The 17796-nt window shown below is 34.7% G+C and overlaps 1 protein-coding gene across 1 annotated transcript in view; it reads right to left on the bottom strand.

The window, feature by feature from the left end:
- Positions 1–224: 224 nt before the first annotated feature.
- AP3B1 (adaptor related protein complex 3 subunit beta 1) overlaps positions 225–17796 on the bottom strand; it is a 171751-nt gene continuing 154179 nt past the window's right edge. The window contains exons 26-27 of the mRNA XM_074569713.1: positions 13891–14029; positions 225–982 (exon numbers count right to left, since the gene is read on the bottom strand). Of these exons, the coding sequence (XP_074425814.1) occupies positions 829–982; positions 13891–14029 (293 nt within the window). The 3' untranslated portion in view covers positions 225–828. The remainder of the gene's footprint in view (positions 983–13890; positions 14030–17796) is intronic.

Genomic DNA, 17796 nt, shown 5'->3' with positions numbered 1-17796 from the left:
TTTATGAACGGGCCAATCTGAAAATAGGCAGTTACTGGCTTTGTTTATTAACAAAAATGTAATTGCCTATCGTAAAATTACAACAGGAGCACAAACGCTGGCTACTTTCACAAGAACAGTTTGCTGATGCCTTGTTAGTATTTACTTTAATTACTCAGTTATATACAATACTGGCAATTGTTGTTATCAGTTCTCTAACAAATCAAGAAAGAGGGAGCCTCTGCTCTGCAATAAAGCACTACTTTATTGGCATCTTAACAGAAATATTTTAGAAAATGGCAGTAGGTAGGAACATTGTTCTTAATAGACGAGTTCAGGTTTACAAGCATTTCCAGAAAGCAAACACCATTTTGCTGTACTTATTGTATTTTAACACTTATGCAACAAAACCTCTCTGTACCACGCAGTTGTTGGTGGTGTTGCTGGAACCTACCTGCCATTTTAACTCAGCTTTCAAGCGGTGTGATTTCCCTCGAACTTTATTATCTAGTATTTGTCCACTACAGTGGGGAAAACCTATGGGGAAGAAAGGTAGCGGGGGAAGGGAGCAGAGAGGGAAGGACTAGGGTAGAACAAATGGGAAATACATTTAGAAGCGCAGATAACTGACAGTAAAATATATGTTCTTTGGTTAGCAAGCAGAAAAGGAAAGGACTTGCATACATGATAGATACACACTAGCATTCTAAAGCAGAAGACAAGAATGTCAAGAGTGTATTCTTCCCCCACTGCCAGATGGAAGGGCTATTATTATAAATGAAAGGCAGCAGTAGTGGATGCCAGGCACTTTTGTTGTGTGCCAGATTCTGAAGTCCAGATGTAAGCAGGTTACCCCTGGGACAGGACAGGCTTCAGCTCCCGCAGCAGAACAGAACCAATCACGGTTTTCTCGGTGTTTATGATGAGCTGTGCTGTAGAGCTCTCCTTCAGCTCCACTGTGACTAGCATCAGTGACCCACTGTGCACAGTCTTAGCTGCAAACCTGGAGGGGGGAGGAAAAATACAAAAGAAAAAAGAGAAATCACTGAGGATCTTAAGGTCAAAGACTGCTAATATTTCTTTCTGCAAAAGTTAAATGAGCTCAAATATAATAAAATGCCTCCAATTTCATTAATGCATTTCAGGGGATAAACCATAAAAACCTCCATAAATTCTTCAGAAATAATTTGTTCAGCATTGTGTAAATATTTTTGCATTTAAGAAGGACAAAAGAGTATCATGCAAAATTTTATATTTAATGGTACAAACTAAAGTCTATATAAATAAATTTTTTATATAAATTCTGATTCTTCACTTCATCTACAATACTTGCGCACACTGGCAACTTGAATCCAGCTATATAGAGTTTTCCATGGAGAACGAGCATTATTTGGTGCCCCAAAGAAAACACGACTATGCTAAATGTAGGTGAACACTTCCAAAAAGCCAAACTGTACTTCTAGACAAGTGTATCCTCCTGCCATCTCAGGAATTAATTCAAACTAAAAATATTCAAAGTTATAAACATCCAACACAATCATTTGAAATGATGGTAACAGCAAGACATAGTATCATTCCGTCTGTTAATTTGTATCCAGAATATTTAATCATAAACATGTAACCAATATTTCTAAATATTTTATCATTATTAAAAACCCTACAAAAGAAATTCTAAACAAAAAAACCACCCACCCAACCAGATAAACAAAAGTTAGGACTAATGCACCATCGCTGAATTCCAAGACATGAAGAACCCACTAATTACATGGAATTAAAAGCAAAACTAGCCTTTTAAGCACCACAATTGACTGAAAAGCCATTTTAGGCACAATGAACTTCTGTCAATCCTGTTAATTCATTCTGCATGCACAGCCAGGCCCAAGAGACGGGAAGGAAGAGGATGGCAATAGCCTCGTCTTCCATCTTCCACACGGAGCACACCATGATTCCACCCCCCCGCCCCTTTTTTTTTTTTTTTTTTTTTTTTTTTTTTAACAACACCCCCCACCTCTTGGTTACTTGACAACAACAAAGTTGCTGCACATGGGCTTTTGAAAACACTAACAAGTGTAGAGCAGGTCTGTGACCCAGTCTGACCCCACTTTGCAGGGCCAATCTCCTCTCCTCTTTCTGAATGACACGTGTCTGAATCAGAGCCATCTGCCTCAATTTGCGCAACATCTTCAGCCACAATAGGACCCAGTTAGCCCTGACAACAGCTCACAATACAGAAAAATCAAACTGCTGGGCTGACAGCACGCTGTGGGCTATTCAAGAGCAAACCAACTGGTCAGTGTCTCATGTTTGACAATTAGCATGGGCCCTGCAAAGCGCCTACCCAAGCCCTTGGGGATCTGTTTAATTACCATCAACATAAAGGAGGGAGTTTATCAGGAGATACTCAAAAAACTTCACTCCAGACTTAATTAAAATATTAGCCACTTAAGCAGGAAGCAGGTTCTCTTTAAACGAGAAGTAATTTCTGTCTTTTTTCTTTTTAAACTAACCATATCAAAATCTCGTAACACATTATACTAATTAAACATGGGGCACTTCTCTAATGTCACCCATCACAGGTCAATCTATTGCTTTTGTCCGGATTATAGATACATTCAAAGACCTCTTCCGTTAATAAGAGGTTCTAAAACAACGTTACTACTATAAAAATTAGCTACTTAGGTAGTTCTATCAATGATTTCATCTATTTGCACTGCGATGTAGATCACTATTTCTCTTGTTGATTTTGACGGGGATAATTATAGAAACAATAGTCTTATTAGTCACTTTATTTACTTAACAGTTGTGTCTTGGGACAACACAGAAGCAGATTATGTCTGAGTATGCACATAAATAGGTTGGTAGTTGGCACTCCCGCTGTGTTTCATAGCCCCGAGGCTTGATTTTACCCTCTTTTATTCAAACCTGAAAGTGATACAAAGTCAGCATTCTGCGAAAGCCAAGGTAGCCCAAAGCATCTGAGATGAGTTTTGCACTGATATTTTTACATGTGGATTTGCAAAAATCATATAGGGGATCAATAGTACTTTTCCATACCCCTGAACAAAACACATAAAATCAATAAAATGTGAGTTTGTATGTGGTTTGCAAGACGCAAAGGGTCTGATACTTGGATAATTTTACACGAAGTGTTAGTATGCATAACTAGCAGTGGCTAATCAGCTTGTATCAATGGTCACCGATCTGGAATTGCTTACTGAAAAAAGAATTGGAACAGAACGGGATGACTTATTTCACCATTAAAAAAGAGTCTACAGAAGAACAACCGTACACTGGGTTTACAACTGCTTTTGAACTTTGGAAATCGAAATCTGTTCCTTAAAATAGGGAAGACAATTTTGTTTCTAAAGAGAATTATAACATAAATACCATTATATGATCTGTGAAACTGAATACAGTTATAAATGAAGCAGTTGAGTTTTGGTTAGAAAACACTAGCAGTAAGCCTGATTTGCTAATTATTTAGATGTTTTAAACATACCGTCATTGAAGGATTTGGTTAATAGATGTTTTTTCGACTAAGGACATGTTATTGCATTTATATGGTCATTTTTATCATAAGCCCATGTGAATTTCCCCAAATATGTGTTGTGCTCAACTAAATACTTAGACGAGAAAGCAATTAGTAAAATCTTTCAGCAGCAAAAATTAATCACTCTATATAGTAGGTATTCATTCTTTGTGAGAAACTTTTATTTTCCCCACAAGGTCAGCAATTATTTCTTACTTTTTCTGAAAGTTGATACTGCCTTAAAGGTTAGAATTTGAATAATAAAAAAAAAAACTGAAAAAAAGATAATAAAAACAATCAGAATTCAGAGACTGAAATAAGCCTTGGAAACTGCAGTACATTAAAAGTACACAGCAGTACATTAAAATCTAGCTTGTAAATTTGTTGTTTGTATGTCCAAAAGAAACAATTTGTCCTATGGACAACTGTTAATGTAAGACATTATATTATGAGCGTTGTAGTGTTGCAACAAAGGATGCATCAGTGAATATGAAAAAAAAAAAAAGACAGTAAATGAGAATACCCTTCAGAAAACAGAACCAAATTATTTACTAACAGTTTCAAGATGATTGTTTCTGCTACACTGCAGTTATTTTCTAGTTTTCTTTCTGTGATAATATTAATTCTAACCCTGATTTCACATAATTAAAAATATTCAGGAATATTTGCAGCTGTTAATACTTTTCCCATTTAAAAAAATCAAGACAGATTAGAAACATAACAATGTGAGATGTATTTGCATGTTCTGAGTTTTTCCAAATATTTTTTTTTCTTTAAAAAGAATAGTAACTATTCTGAGCCTATGTAACATACAAAAAAAAGAGACGGAGTTCATAGATTATTTTTACATAAATACAGTACCTGTCAGTAGGTAAGGAAATATATATTTAGAAATAAATTCTAAATAACATCAATGAAGTACTGTGTATTTTTAGAAAGTCATTCAGTCTTTCAAGAGTTAAAAGTCAAGTTCGTATTCTTGGCCACTTTCCATGAAAATAAGATCTGTTAATGATTATCACACAGAAATATTTGATTTATAGTTGATATAAAGGGAAAACACAGAGTATCAGACACTAAAAATGTGACAGCATTTGCCAAACACTGTCTTTGTAACGATGACTAGCCTAACTACAGACTAGCAGTTATTTTCCCTTTATTTGTAAACAGAAGATAGCTACAATATACAGGAGAGGCATTTTTATGGGGAAAAGTTATGAAAATTCCATGCTAGTGAATAGACAGCAACAAAGTAAATCACTCAAAATCTGCTCATTAAAATTCAACATTTGAGAAAGTATATTTAAACCTGAACACTCACTATCGGGACATTTGTTTACAGCAGAGCAGGGTTTGTTACGCATAATTCAACAGCAGTAAAACATATGTTCTCTCCTGCCGTGTGCTCTTCTTCCTCTTTGATTTTTCTATTCAAGCTACATTTTCTTCTTTTTCTGTTCTACTCCTTACCAGAAAGAGTGACAATGGCCCATGGGGGCTAAAACTTCTTTTTTCTCCGCCCTTTCTTTATATCTTGTATGTGAAGCCTTCAATTACTGCCTGCTGAAGCAGACAGAATGCTATTAGTAAGAAAGACGATCAGAAGATGCAATGCCCTGCCCTAGCTGTAGAAAAATAATTAGTCCAAAGTTGACAAATGTGTAATCAAGTTATGCAATGAATATATTCAAAGGGGAAAAAAATACTGCTGTGAATTAGTTTTCAATTTGTAAATGTAGAATGAACAACTATGTAGTACCTTCCTGTGTATCAATCGGACAACAAAAATATTTATAGTTTCAGTACTCTGAATCTTCACCTTACTCTGATAAATTCTATCTACTTACAAGTTTGACTTTATAATTAATATTTCATCTAAAAATTTGCTATATTACTAATAACTTGTATTCATTCTCTGAGTAAGCCTTAGAAAATGAAAAAGAAGTATTCGGAATAGCATTACTGTGTATTAGTTCTGAATTGGGGATAGAGTAAGCTTAATATCAAAACATAAACAGAAATACATGCACAAAAAGAAGGATCTTTTTCTTAACCCGGTGATTTTAGCTTCTCAGAAAAAAAACTTGTTTAACATTGTTATTAGTCATAACATTTGATTAATATTTACCTTGAAAATAATATTATGATAATTTGCCACTTTCTTTTTCCAGTACTATTTTAACACTATCTTAAAATAAATTGCTCAAAATACCTAATTCATTACCATAATGTAATTATTTGTAATATGAACTATTTTTTGGTTTAATAAAATAACAAAATTTTAAAATAAATTGCAATCAATCTGTACTATGTTTTTACTATTTTTAATTCTACTGCAAAAATAGATTTTGAGTTTGTCCTCAGTTGCCAGTGAGTAGTTGTACTGCACCTCTAACAAAAATGCAGGAATACAAGTGAGTCTTCTGAACTTATTGTCAATACATAGCACTACTCCACACGTTCAGAAAGATGCTACACGAATTTTTTATCATCCTCCAAATTTACCTTTAGTTCAAAAATGTCAGCATTTTTATATGTGGGTATTTATATCTCCTCCCCAAAACTTCAATAAGCTAAAAGCTTGAATCAAAATATTTGGTTCTCACACCTAGAAAATTATAATTGTAATACTCAATCTATTTGGTTTTCTCATCTAGTCTATTATTTTTATTTTTCTTAAAGGATCATGCATTTAATATGATGAGTGTTTGAGAATTACATGTAGTCCATTTTTAAAACAGGCTATAAATTTTAATTTGCAGAAAAATTATGTAATTCCAAAAAAGTAAATTACCTTACAGAAATGTATTAAAACATTAAACTCGCTCAGAGATCTTTCAGATCAAAAGATATTCTTCTGTTTGTTTAGCTTTTTTAAGTGTTAAATGTTTTCTGTTTAAACAGCTGGCTCAGAAGATCCCCATTTGTTTTTCAAAGAAAATGCTGCACATATTTTTCACTTTACAGCATTCAGATACAAAAGCAGTGCTGTCCTCTAGTGGACAGCAAATAAGCTAAGCTAGAACAATCTGTTTCGATTAACCTCATATACAAAATGACTCACTCATATACTTTTAATGTTAAGCTCGAATTTCTTAAAGGTATTCTTAAATTCTACAATCCACAAGCAAGTTCCTTAAATGCAATAATATACTAAAAATGTTAAGGGTTTTAAAATAATGTTGTAGAAAGGCATTCTCTTTATCAAGTATTTCGTACCAGTTAATCAAAATCTTTATATCCTGATAATATGTGAAAACTGTATCAATACATACAGGGCCCTTTTGTTAGCAGGGAGAAAATGTCAAGGTTTTGGGACATTAGGATTTGATTAAGAAATTAAGGAATATCTGGTACAAACTACTGAGTGAGTACTTTCATATTTTAAAATTTCAGTTTTCATTTTCTCTAGGAATAAAAATATTTACCTAAGAATACTGACTAACCAGAAAGGCTTTTAGTCATGTCTGACAAAATATAAATGGTTAGCCTAGCTGGGCTTTTTTTTTTTTTTTAAAAAAAAAAGCTAGAATTACTTCTATCATAAATCAAGAAAGCACTAAGAGTTTACAACTTCTGGCTACAATGAAGGCTAAAATACTGTGGACATGGATATACTACCCCATTTAAAATTCTGTCTCCTACAGGTAAATGCTACCAGAGAAACTGTTTTGCCTAGGGTATTTAGCTCTCTAATTAACTCCTACTTGAGAAATTAGGAAGCAAAATCAACTTGTCTATTACAAGTTTATTTACTCAGCTACTCATTGCAGCGCTCCAGAAGAGTAGAAAAAGATGACTGAGCCCCACAGCTAAGGAACCACAGAAGCAGAACAGTCCACATAACTACGTCAAAGGAGCTACTGCCAGAGGTAGATTTCACTTCATTTGAGCTCTCCGACAGGCCAATTACTTAGTAAAAAAATCTTAGGAAAGATTTCCGTGTGCACACAGAGCAGAAAAGGTCTTAAAAAAAGTCTTCCTGGATTTATAAGACCTGTTTGTCTGCTACTGAGAACATATGTTTGAATTCAAATGGAATAACTATAAACAATTTATATTTCTCAGAAATTTATACACTGTGCTTATTGTCAATAGATGGGCGATAACCCTTCCTTTCTGACGTGCTGGAAGCAGATGCAGTTGTTAGTTATGGTAAGCTGATAGGGTATGATCACCAACTTTCTGTCTGAGAATTCTTCCAAATGTAGTACAAACTGGAAGATGACATAGACAAAGAAATTTTCCAGATGGACCCCTTTAAATGGGGTTTTGTTCAACACAAACCTAACTACATACATGCACAATCGCATACCTTTTCTCCCCACATTAAGTGTTGCTGGACTAAAAAGATGTGGGGAGGATAACTGGTTACTAAGCATGCCATCCTCTGATAATCAAAATTGTCTGTAAACAAAACCCTCTTTCCTTTGAGAATCAGTCTGCCAATATACTATAAATGGGACATGACAGGTTGCAAAATGATAAAAAGGGGTGAATACAACCAGACTGTCAGGCTGATGCATGGGGTGGGAAATAAAGGCTAGTGAAAAACAAGTGCTGTTCCTTGGGTATTTGTTTCTTTAGCTTTTTATGCAATTTTCCATATTGGGTCTAGCTGCTTTTACTTTCTTCAGGATTTCAGTGCTCATCCATTGCAGTGTGCTTACTGCCATATTACAAGATTTACACAGTATGTTTTTGATTTTGCTAAAGGATAAGAATGCAAGCTCCAAAAGACAGGTGGAAGATACTTTATGTCTTGTTCAACACTTGCTTATTCACAAAAATCACACAGGTTACATATCACATAGTGTGGGTGCACTAAACAATGATGTACTACGTGCAGCAAACTCTGAACAAACAGGCATATCAATATGGTGCAGTCAAGTGTCCTTAAAAATATAGGTCCCAGAAGCAGCGCAGTCACTGCATGCAACGCTGTGCTTGAGCTAGTTAGACCTGCCCCAGCAATAAGCAGAAGTGCTGTTTATTTAAAAGCTAGCTTGTTTGGTGCTAATTCAGGTGTCTACTATGACAATACTCTAAGAGATGAGAGGCCTCCCTCTCCAGCTTCTGGTGATCTCTAGAAAGAAGGGATGGCTATTAGAATGGCCACTTTCATGATTGTAATGGGAAAGGATATTAAACTCATTATTTTAAAAAGTGAAATGGCTGTTCTGAAGCAGATTAAAGCTTCAGTGCTGAAAGAAACTGAGGTTTGATCTTCACCAAAACCTCAGATTGTCCCATATTGGGTTGTTGAAATTACAGACTTGACGATCTCAAATTAGAGGACTGAAATTAACGCTGTGATGTGCCTCAGAGTGCGGTCTATGGTTAAGGCCATCCTGATAATCTGCAGAATAGAGGTGTATAGATGACACCATGCTCACTTTCTAACCCAGCTATTTCCTCTTAGTAATCGTGGATTCCTTCCAAAATACAACAGCAGCAACCAAGTAGTTCATTGGACTATTAAACGAGTTGGTGTTAACTAAAATGCATTCTTCATATCCACCCTGATGGGTTCAGACTTTTATCTCACTGACTGAGCAATGTGCAGGTAAAGTCTTCAAGAATGGATAATGTGAAAAAAGTGCTCTACTTTGCATCTTTTTGTAGAGCCACAGTCATTGAGGGAAATAATCTACTAGAGTACAATGCATTCTGTTTAAGAAATGCTTCAGCAAGTGGAAGGCAGAGAGGCAGGCAGTTCAAGATAGCCCGATTCTCCTTCCCACTACACATTATATTCTGACGTCAGTGAAATTACACAAGCATAAAACAAAGTGAAAGAGTGAAGAAGCAAATCCAGTTTGTGACTGCCAACATATTAAAGGCTTTTGCACCATATTTTGTAGGTAGTGGAAAGAAATGCTTTTAGGTGTATTTCCATTATTTTCTTTCTAAGCCAATTTATACTGAAATGCCTCTGCTTCACGCAGAGAGCCTTACGTAATAGTAGACAATATTTTGACACTTTCAAGAGGATCATAAGAGCATTCAAGTCTTTCTAAGATTAACGTAAAGTCTGCAACTAGTCTTTTCATTCTATCACCATCTGTTGTCTTTTGCTATATTCAAAGCAAAGAAAATTAAGATTACCTATCCTGGTAGGAGGTTATGGAGCTGAAAATGAATAAAGGAGGAAGAGACCCCAGGAACTTTTAGAATATTCATCTGAGAGGACTAAGCATCTTGAAAGTAACACTAGCATGAAAGGCATTTCTGAATAAATAAGGCTCTTGTTGGTTAAAAAGAAAATTACTGGAAATTTTGAGTTGAATAGCGTCTTCATCTCATCGCATTTTGAAATAGAAGAGAACAGCACAGATGATCTTTAAGGTCCCTTGCAGCTCTAACCATTCTGATTCTATATATAAAGCAATTGATGCTATTGCCCGAGTAGAGACAGGGAGCTGAAGTGATGATCCATAGAAGAATCAACTTTGAGGGAATAAATATCCTCAATTATGCATCCTCTTATCTTGAAGACAGAAAAATTCCTGCTAGACTTTCCCCACTGACAACAGACATACTTCAACTGAAAAGTACTTGGTCCCTAAACATAGTTTTTCAGGCTGATTTAATTCCCTGCAGGAAGAAATACTTTTCTTTCAACATCTTTGTCTTTAGGTATTCAAATGGTGCCCACAGATGTGGTCTGAATCACAAGACAGAAGCTTGATGCCTTAGCTGATTCTTTTTGAAATCACTTTGTCAACATCTATGAGCTCCTCAACCCACTTTCAACCTTTCATTTCTTAAAATATTTTTAACAAACAACAGTTCTCAGAACATTGAAAGAGCTGTGTATATTGCAACAATTACCCTAATAACTCTTGTGAAATCATATTTTAAGAAAAACGATACACATTTTTTCTGATGTTTTCGTATTTAAGGAGACATTGTATTTCCCCCTCAAAAAGTTCTCTTTTGAAATGCATTTCACATTCTTGCTTTTAGTAGAAGCAGTTAAAATTGAAATAATGTTTCCCCTTGATAACAAAAGCAAGAGAGATAAATAGATAAAAACAGTTACATCTTACTAAGAACACAAGAATGCATCATATGCAGCCCTACAAGGCCCAGCAATCTAATAGCTTGTATAAACTCATTTGAAGAGCAGGCAACTACACTTAAGAAAGTAAAATAGTGCAGCAAATATATTTTGCAAATATGTGAATATAATTCTGCACCTTTGTGTTCTGATGTATCTATATAGGCTATTGAGTTCAAAATTCTTGCAGCTATCACTTCTAATAAAACAGGACAGAATAGAACCAACTGTGTTAACCAGCATTTTGTTCTACACTCAGTTAACAGGTAAATTACTACTTTTCAACTAAATAAAATAAAAAATTCACTAGCCATACAATGAAGAGAGAAAAAAAAAAAAAGCATGTAAGAAAGTGTTGCTATACTGTGATATGGACTGATATATAGCTGATGTATTTGACAGGTTTACGTTTATTTTTCATTGGTGACTGCATGCTATTCTGTTGATACTTGTTTCAAGTATTTGTTTTCAAAGCTTCATTGTATTTGCTTTAAGTGTTTTTACTTGGTGCAAAAATACAATCCTACACAGGATTTACCAATTTAAGGAGCAGTAACTGGGTCCCACCAGCACAACAACATCTTAGTCATGACTGCAAATACGTTTACACTGAAAAAACCAAGAAACACACACCTGTTCATGTCCATTAGATACACTTGTATTAAACTACACAATTTCATTCTGAATAAGTATATTGCATTACCGGGCAATATAAATTTCTTGGCATTAGCTGTCATTAAGTAGCAATACTCAAGTTGGGGATAACCAACTAAGAGGTTAATATAATTCATGCTGCACAGTGCAGAACATCAATTTAAAAATAGTACTTCTTTTGCTGTGTAAAAGGGTATGTACTAAGCACTTCCAAGAAGTGAACTCAAGTAGTCCTCACAGAATAGCATGACAAGTTGAAACAAGTTCTTGTCTGTATTTTTTTTCTCCCAAATACCACTTGCAATAAACCAAACAAGACAAATGACAATACTATAGAAAAAGAAAAAAAAAAACTTTTAATATATTTTTATCAAATCCATAACTGCTTTGTCAAGGTAAAAGGTGACTGTTTATTTTATTGTCCTGAAATGGTGTATATGTCACATAAATAAAGCATGGCACACTTCTTGCATCCATGAGATTTTGCAAGAAGAGAGTCCATTTTTGTTTACTCTCGTGGCTGAGTTGATTTAATCCAAACATAGGTATACATTTTATATACATATAAAAAAAAATATTTTGGCCATTTGTTTCAGAGTTTTGAAAGTATTCATTATCTAAGCTTTATAACAAATATTCATTCATCTAAATCTAGGATTTACTTTAATGATAACGTAGAACTATTTAAAAGATGATGAGGTTCACACAGCACCAATTATTTGATGTTCCCATTCCTGTTCTCAGTAAAAACTAGGTGCAATTACAACTACACAGTATCTGTGAACTACAGTTACTTATGGCAAAGCAATGAAGGGCTATTTTCTGAATGCTTATCATTGCTGGGCATTGCTGGTAGGCCATTTAAGTTATTATAAACATTTTTTTTGTGTCTGATAGATGTTATAAATGCAAACTATTCTGTAACTACTGTAGCAGACGGAATACATTCTATTTTGAATCAAAAAAAGAAAAGATTTCAGGATGCTCTACAGCGCTCTGAATACTTCAGCCCAACCAGAACATGCCTTCAACCACTGTTTCTGAAGGCGTGTGCCCAACAGGACATACATCTCCAGTTTATTTACTGTTGGTTATAGACACTGTTTTGTGGAAAACCTCCTTTAAAAAAAAAAAAAAGAGCAAGAGAAAGCAAGATCGAATTAGAAACTTATCTACACTCAGGAAACCTGTGGCTGAGCTAGGAACTAAGCTATTATTTTAGGGAGACTTTTTGAGACTCAGTCACAAAATAATCCATCCCTATGCAATAAATCTCATGTGATGGATAGGGTAAAGATGGGGAACACCTGTATACCGCAGACACTTCAGTCTCTCCTGATTGACACTCTCACCTAGTCTTTGAATTGATGTTGGGAACGCAGGCTGCATAGATCCCTCAGGGATGCAACAAATGAGGACTCTTTCATGGAGGAGCAGGTGTCAATAGTGACAATCATTTCAGTGCAATCGCAGTAGCTGTACCATGTTTTTATGGTGAAACAGAATTTTATCATTGACCGTATCAAATACATAGGAAAATCCAGCTGGGTTAATGTTAATGTAATGCAATACAAACGCCCAGCAATGCAAAAAAGACTAAATCCAACAAAGAGAAATATCAGGTTATTAGTGCTGTGTAGGCTACAGGATTCTCACCATTCCAAACAGCCACCTCGGTCAGCAAAATTTCAAAGAAAAACATTGTTCTTTGCTTTAAAAGGAGATACTTTGCTCTTATTGAAACAGCAAAAATTAGGGGGCTAAAGAGATAATTCACACTCTGGAACAGTTTGGTAGATGCTAGGGAAGTTGTACGCATTTTCTTATTCTAAGACCAGGTTAACAGCTTCCAGTTACGTCTTGCTGTTTTTATTTGTGACCACTCAGTTTTCCACACATGACAATTCTCCTGTTTGGTCCTGTCACAAGTGAGAAGCCGTACAAATTCATGGGACTAAATATTTTGAGTCAATCACATTACAAGCTGTCATTAACCAACAATCATATCAATACCACTGACATTCTGTACCACAGCTTTTGGATGAAATGGATTGATCTACAAGTAACATCTGTAATTGAGACAGGGCCAATGACTTTCTCAGCTGATCTCTGTTTTTCCTTGCTTATATATAGGAAGGACAAGGAAATGTTCAATTTAATGTTCAATCTGCATTTAGAAAGATCTTAATCCAACCACAAAAAAAAAAAATCGTGTTCTAGGTTTAGCTGGATATCATAGGTCAAAATTTAATGTAGGAAAACCAAGCTGCTTCTCACAGTTCATAAACCTGAATAAAGCCACTGGCTTTCAGAAACAGAAAGAAAAGTCAAAAAAACGATACAGATGCTCGTGAAAATACTGTGCTTTAAAAGCCTACCTTTTCCCTTTAAAAAAAACCCAAAAAACCAGGAAAGGACAACTCCCCCCAGCTGTGTACAGTGAAGTCTAGATATTCGCTTTATATGCATTCAAATAAAAAGATGAGGAGTGCTTAGCCTCAAGTTAACATCTGCTTAGGATTCTATGTTACGATATAATTGCGTACCTTATCCATTAAAGGGGTGGATAATAAAGTTTTCCCTAACTTCATCAAATATTCACAAATTTGGAACTAACACATTCATATTAAAAGATAGCTGCACTACGAATGACATGTAATCTTACCTGTGTATGTTATCTTGACCAGAAGGGACTACACCCAGGTTTGCTGCCTTCACTACCCTCTCAGTTATTACAAGACTAGTAGAGTTCTGTGGAGCAACAGCTATTGTAGCAGATGTCTCATTCATTCCTGTCAGCATCCCTGAAATATTAAGTATTTCATTATGAATACTTTAAGATTTGCTCGCTTAGTAAGCATATAACCAAAATAAGAGACTTCTAAACAAAACCCCACGTTTGCATTAAAAGTTAAATCATTAGTCAAGAAAACAGTTTTATAATAAATTACATAATTACATTGGTTTAATGTATTACTTGCAATGTCCTATTGTTCAAAACAAATTACTAATAACTGAAAAGCGTTACATGTGACAGTAATGCAACTGTGAAACCAAGATGGTTCCTTTTTACAAAAAGCATAACTCAAAAGAAGAATGTAATCACAGAAATGAAGTATTACATAAGACTGATATGGAAAAGTCCAGCTCAAGTAAGAACCATATACAAAGACACCTTCTAATCTTTCAATGATAAAGGTACTGCATTTAATTATAATTTTATATCCAATTGCTAAAAATAATCTTGAAATTCAGATAGTAGTTATTGGTTCAGTTTAGTTCATGAAGATAAAGTCATAACATTAGAAACTGGGAAATTCAGTTAGTATCCACCTCTCTAAAATGTCATGATAAACTATTTGATTAAAATAATTTGAATATCACCACAAAACGGAACAGAAATGTCAAGATAACATCCAAACATATGACAAAAAAAAAGTAATGAAGGAAATGTTGTTCAAGGTCATTTTAACAAAACCCCCCACTTTTCTCCTCTATCAACATCCATTGTTTAGAAGAATGATTTGCCAGACGCTTGTGTTGATTAAAACCCAACAGTAACTACAACTTAACATTATGTGTGTATTTTTACACTGTGTTCAGAAGCTGAAAATACAGAAAAACAATGAAGCACAGTACTTTAGGCAGAAATATGAAGCATCTGCAACCCACAATAACGTTAACAATGAAAACAATGCAAAAGTCTCAAAAGGCTAATATTTCAGGGCTGCGCATACAGTTCTAACCCAGGGCAAATGGCACTAAGATGTTTAATAGAGCAATTAAAAAATAAACCCAACATTTTAATGCAGCAGAATGTGCATTAGCTGCTGTCACAATATAAGAAACATTAATAAAAAATATTAAAAAGAAAGAAAAAATATTAAAAAGAGGAAACATTTTTAAAAATGGAACAGCTCCTAGGTAAATAACGGGATATTTTTTAATATGATCTGCTCTTGAAGAGAACAAAAATAAGCATGCAACTTCTATAAAGATCAGCTTTATCTTGGGAATAGAACATTCTGTTTTGAATTGTTTAACTTCACTATTAGGCAAAAGCTTTAAAAACTACATACGCAGACTAAAACTGCTTTTAAGCAGAGCAAGGGGACTGACATAACACTGCTGAGAGATGTGTGTACTCATTTAGGATTTAAACCTTCTCCATTAAGCTCTATTGAAGAGCAAATGCTGAATAAATGAATGCAACTATGTTTATGTTAAAAGCCTGTTTCCCGCAGCATGTAATTAAAGGAAATGTTGTACAAAGCCAGTACTTTTGTCAAGCTCCTGTAAATGGAAAGATGGATAGCACTCAGAGAAGTGAATGCATTGCTTCATATTTAACCTTAACACTCTTGTCATTAATGGTTTGTCTAACTTGTTCTATAAAAGACAAGGTACTGCTCCATTGAAGTAAAATTAAAAAAATCAACTAAACCATGCTTTTCAGAACAGAAGATTCATTATCGTCGACTAATGTATTGGCATAAAGCAAAGTAACATCCTATCAAGTAAGGCACACATTCAATCTGCCATTTCACCCCCCTTTATTTTTAACTCATGCTGTTTTATTGTTATAGGCAATTTGTACCACTCAGCATGACAGTGTAAACTGAATCAAGATTAATTTACATGCAAAAGAACACTTAGGAGAGCAGCATGGTAAGCAAATGTATTGTCTCGATTGCTGAGGTGGAAAAGAACCTGGAAAGAAAAAAGGGTGCTCTAATTAAGGGGCATCAAATATGATTGCTCGTGGTAGTCAAGGGCCAGAAAATAGTAAATGTCCAACCATTTAAAGAACTAGCATCTTGCTTGTTAGGAAAACAAGTTGGATATATAAATCCTACTAAAATTAGGTAAACAATTTGTTTACTTAACTAAGGTGTTTGGTTTTTGTTTGTGGGGTTTTTTTGTTTGTTTGTTTTTTTAATGTGAATCAGGTATATACTTTTAAAAAACATTGATGAAATTATTTTAAAACATGTCTGGGGGGGTGAGGGGGAAGTCTTTATACTTAAAGTTGTTTTAACTGGCTATTTTAAAAACTTGTTCATAAAAATTCTGATTAATATACAGCTATAACAATCGCACGCCAACTTTAACATTGCTTAAAACATGAGAATCTAAGAAAACTCTAGTCAGAGCACAGAGCAGCAATTAATCTGGGTTAACTAACTGATACAATGAAATAACTACACATTTTTAATAATAAAAGGAAATAAAATTGGAAAAATTACACTGGTAGGCAAAAAGGTATGTTAGTTACAAGACTAGTCCTATTCTGAACTAAGGCAGGGGGAATTCTGCTACTGTTTTTTAAAAACAGCAGACAAGTAAAAATTTGTATACAGAGAATCCAACAGTACATGTCTCACTCATGCAGAACTCTTGCTACAGAAACCAGACTTTTCATGGGGATGTGATGTTAAACAGGGTATGAAATCCTGAGGCCTGAAGATCAGTAAAAGTATGTAACTAGAGAGATAAAGAGTAGTTTGGCAATACCATTTTTATGCACTGCTTCCAAATTGTCAACCACAACATCAACTACTAACTCAGCTGCAGCTCTGGGGAATTACCTCACTGGAGAACTCCCCAGCTCAGGAGGGAAGGGAAGGAAAGGCAAGGCAAGACGGTGTAGCAAGGCTAAGTGTATCATGCGCAGCATGTGGATAAATCCGGCTTTCAAGGTTCTGCCGCTACCACTAGATAACCTTCACAGCCATGAATATTCAATAACCTGTCTGTTTCCCTCTCCTTATGCCATCAGGAAGAAAATGGACATATACAAATGTAACAGACAATGCAAAACAGCAGACTGTAATTGAGTAAAGATGTTTAGCAATGAATTGTCTTCTACATAACAGCATAATACCAGCTATTTCCTCTTCAGCATTATTAGGTTACACATGCAATTTAGATGTAAAAATCCTTAAAACCCATACATATTCTCATTCTCCCCCAATATAATCTTGCATTTCTAATACTCTCCTCATTCCTTCACTAGTTTTCACCTATTTGTTTTGGTTGCAAATAAAATAAGGCATCTCCAGGTACAAGACTTGAAACATCTCATGTCCAAAAACAAAAAAAAAAAAAAAAGGGAAAAAGGGAAAAAGAAAAAGCATGACAAGTGCAAAATAAGTTATATAAATCAGATTCATTTGGAGAATACAGACAAATCAAAGTTAAACACAAAATAGAATAATATACACCAACTTCTAAATTGCCCTGCATTTATTACTGTAATTTGGATTTTTCATTTAGCAAGATCACATAGTAATTTTCCCCAAATGCTAGCTGCTCCTAGATCTTTGTAATAAATACTTATGTAAAATTTAGAACTGAGACCTCTATTACCACGAATACTCTGAAACAGCTGATATCTATAAGAAAAAAGATGCAATAGAAAAGGTTTTTAAACCTGTGGTAAATTTGCCAGCGTCAAGTCCTGCATCAAAGAATGAATTCAGGAAGACAGAGAGAGCGATACAGAAATGCCAGGAGACCTTCATGGATTTACAAATACTTCATATAAACAAATTTTCAAATAGCTTTATTC

This window comes from Larus michahellis, chromosome Z (genome assembly GCF_964199755.1).
Source record: "Larus michahellis chromosome Z, bLarMic1.1, whole genome shotgun sequence".
Classification (NCBI taxonomy): domain Eukaryota; kingdom Metazoa; phylum Chordata; class Aves; order Charadriiformes; family Laridae; genus Larus; species Larus michahellis.
The sequence above is the reverse complement of the archived record's forward strand: the minus strand, read 5'-3'. Positions and strand labels throughout refer to the sequence as shown.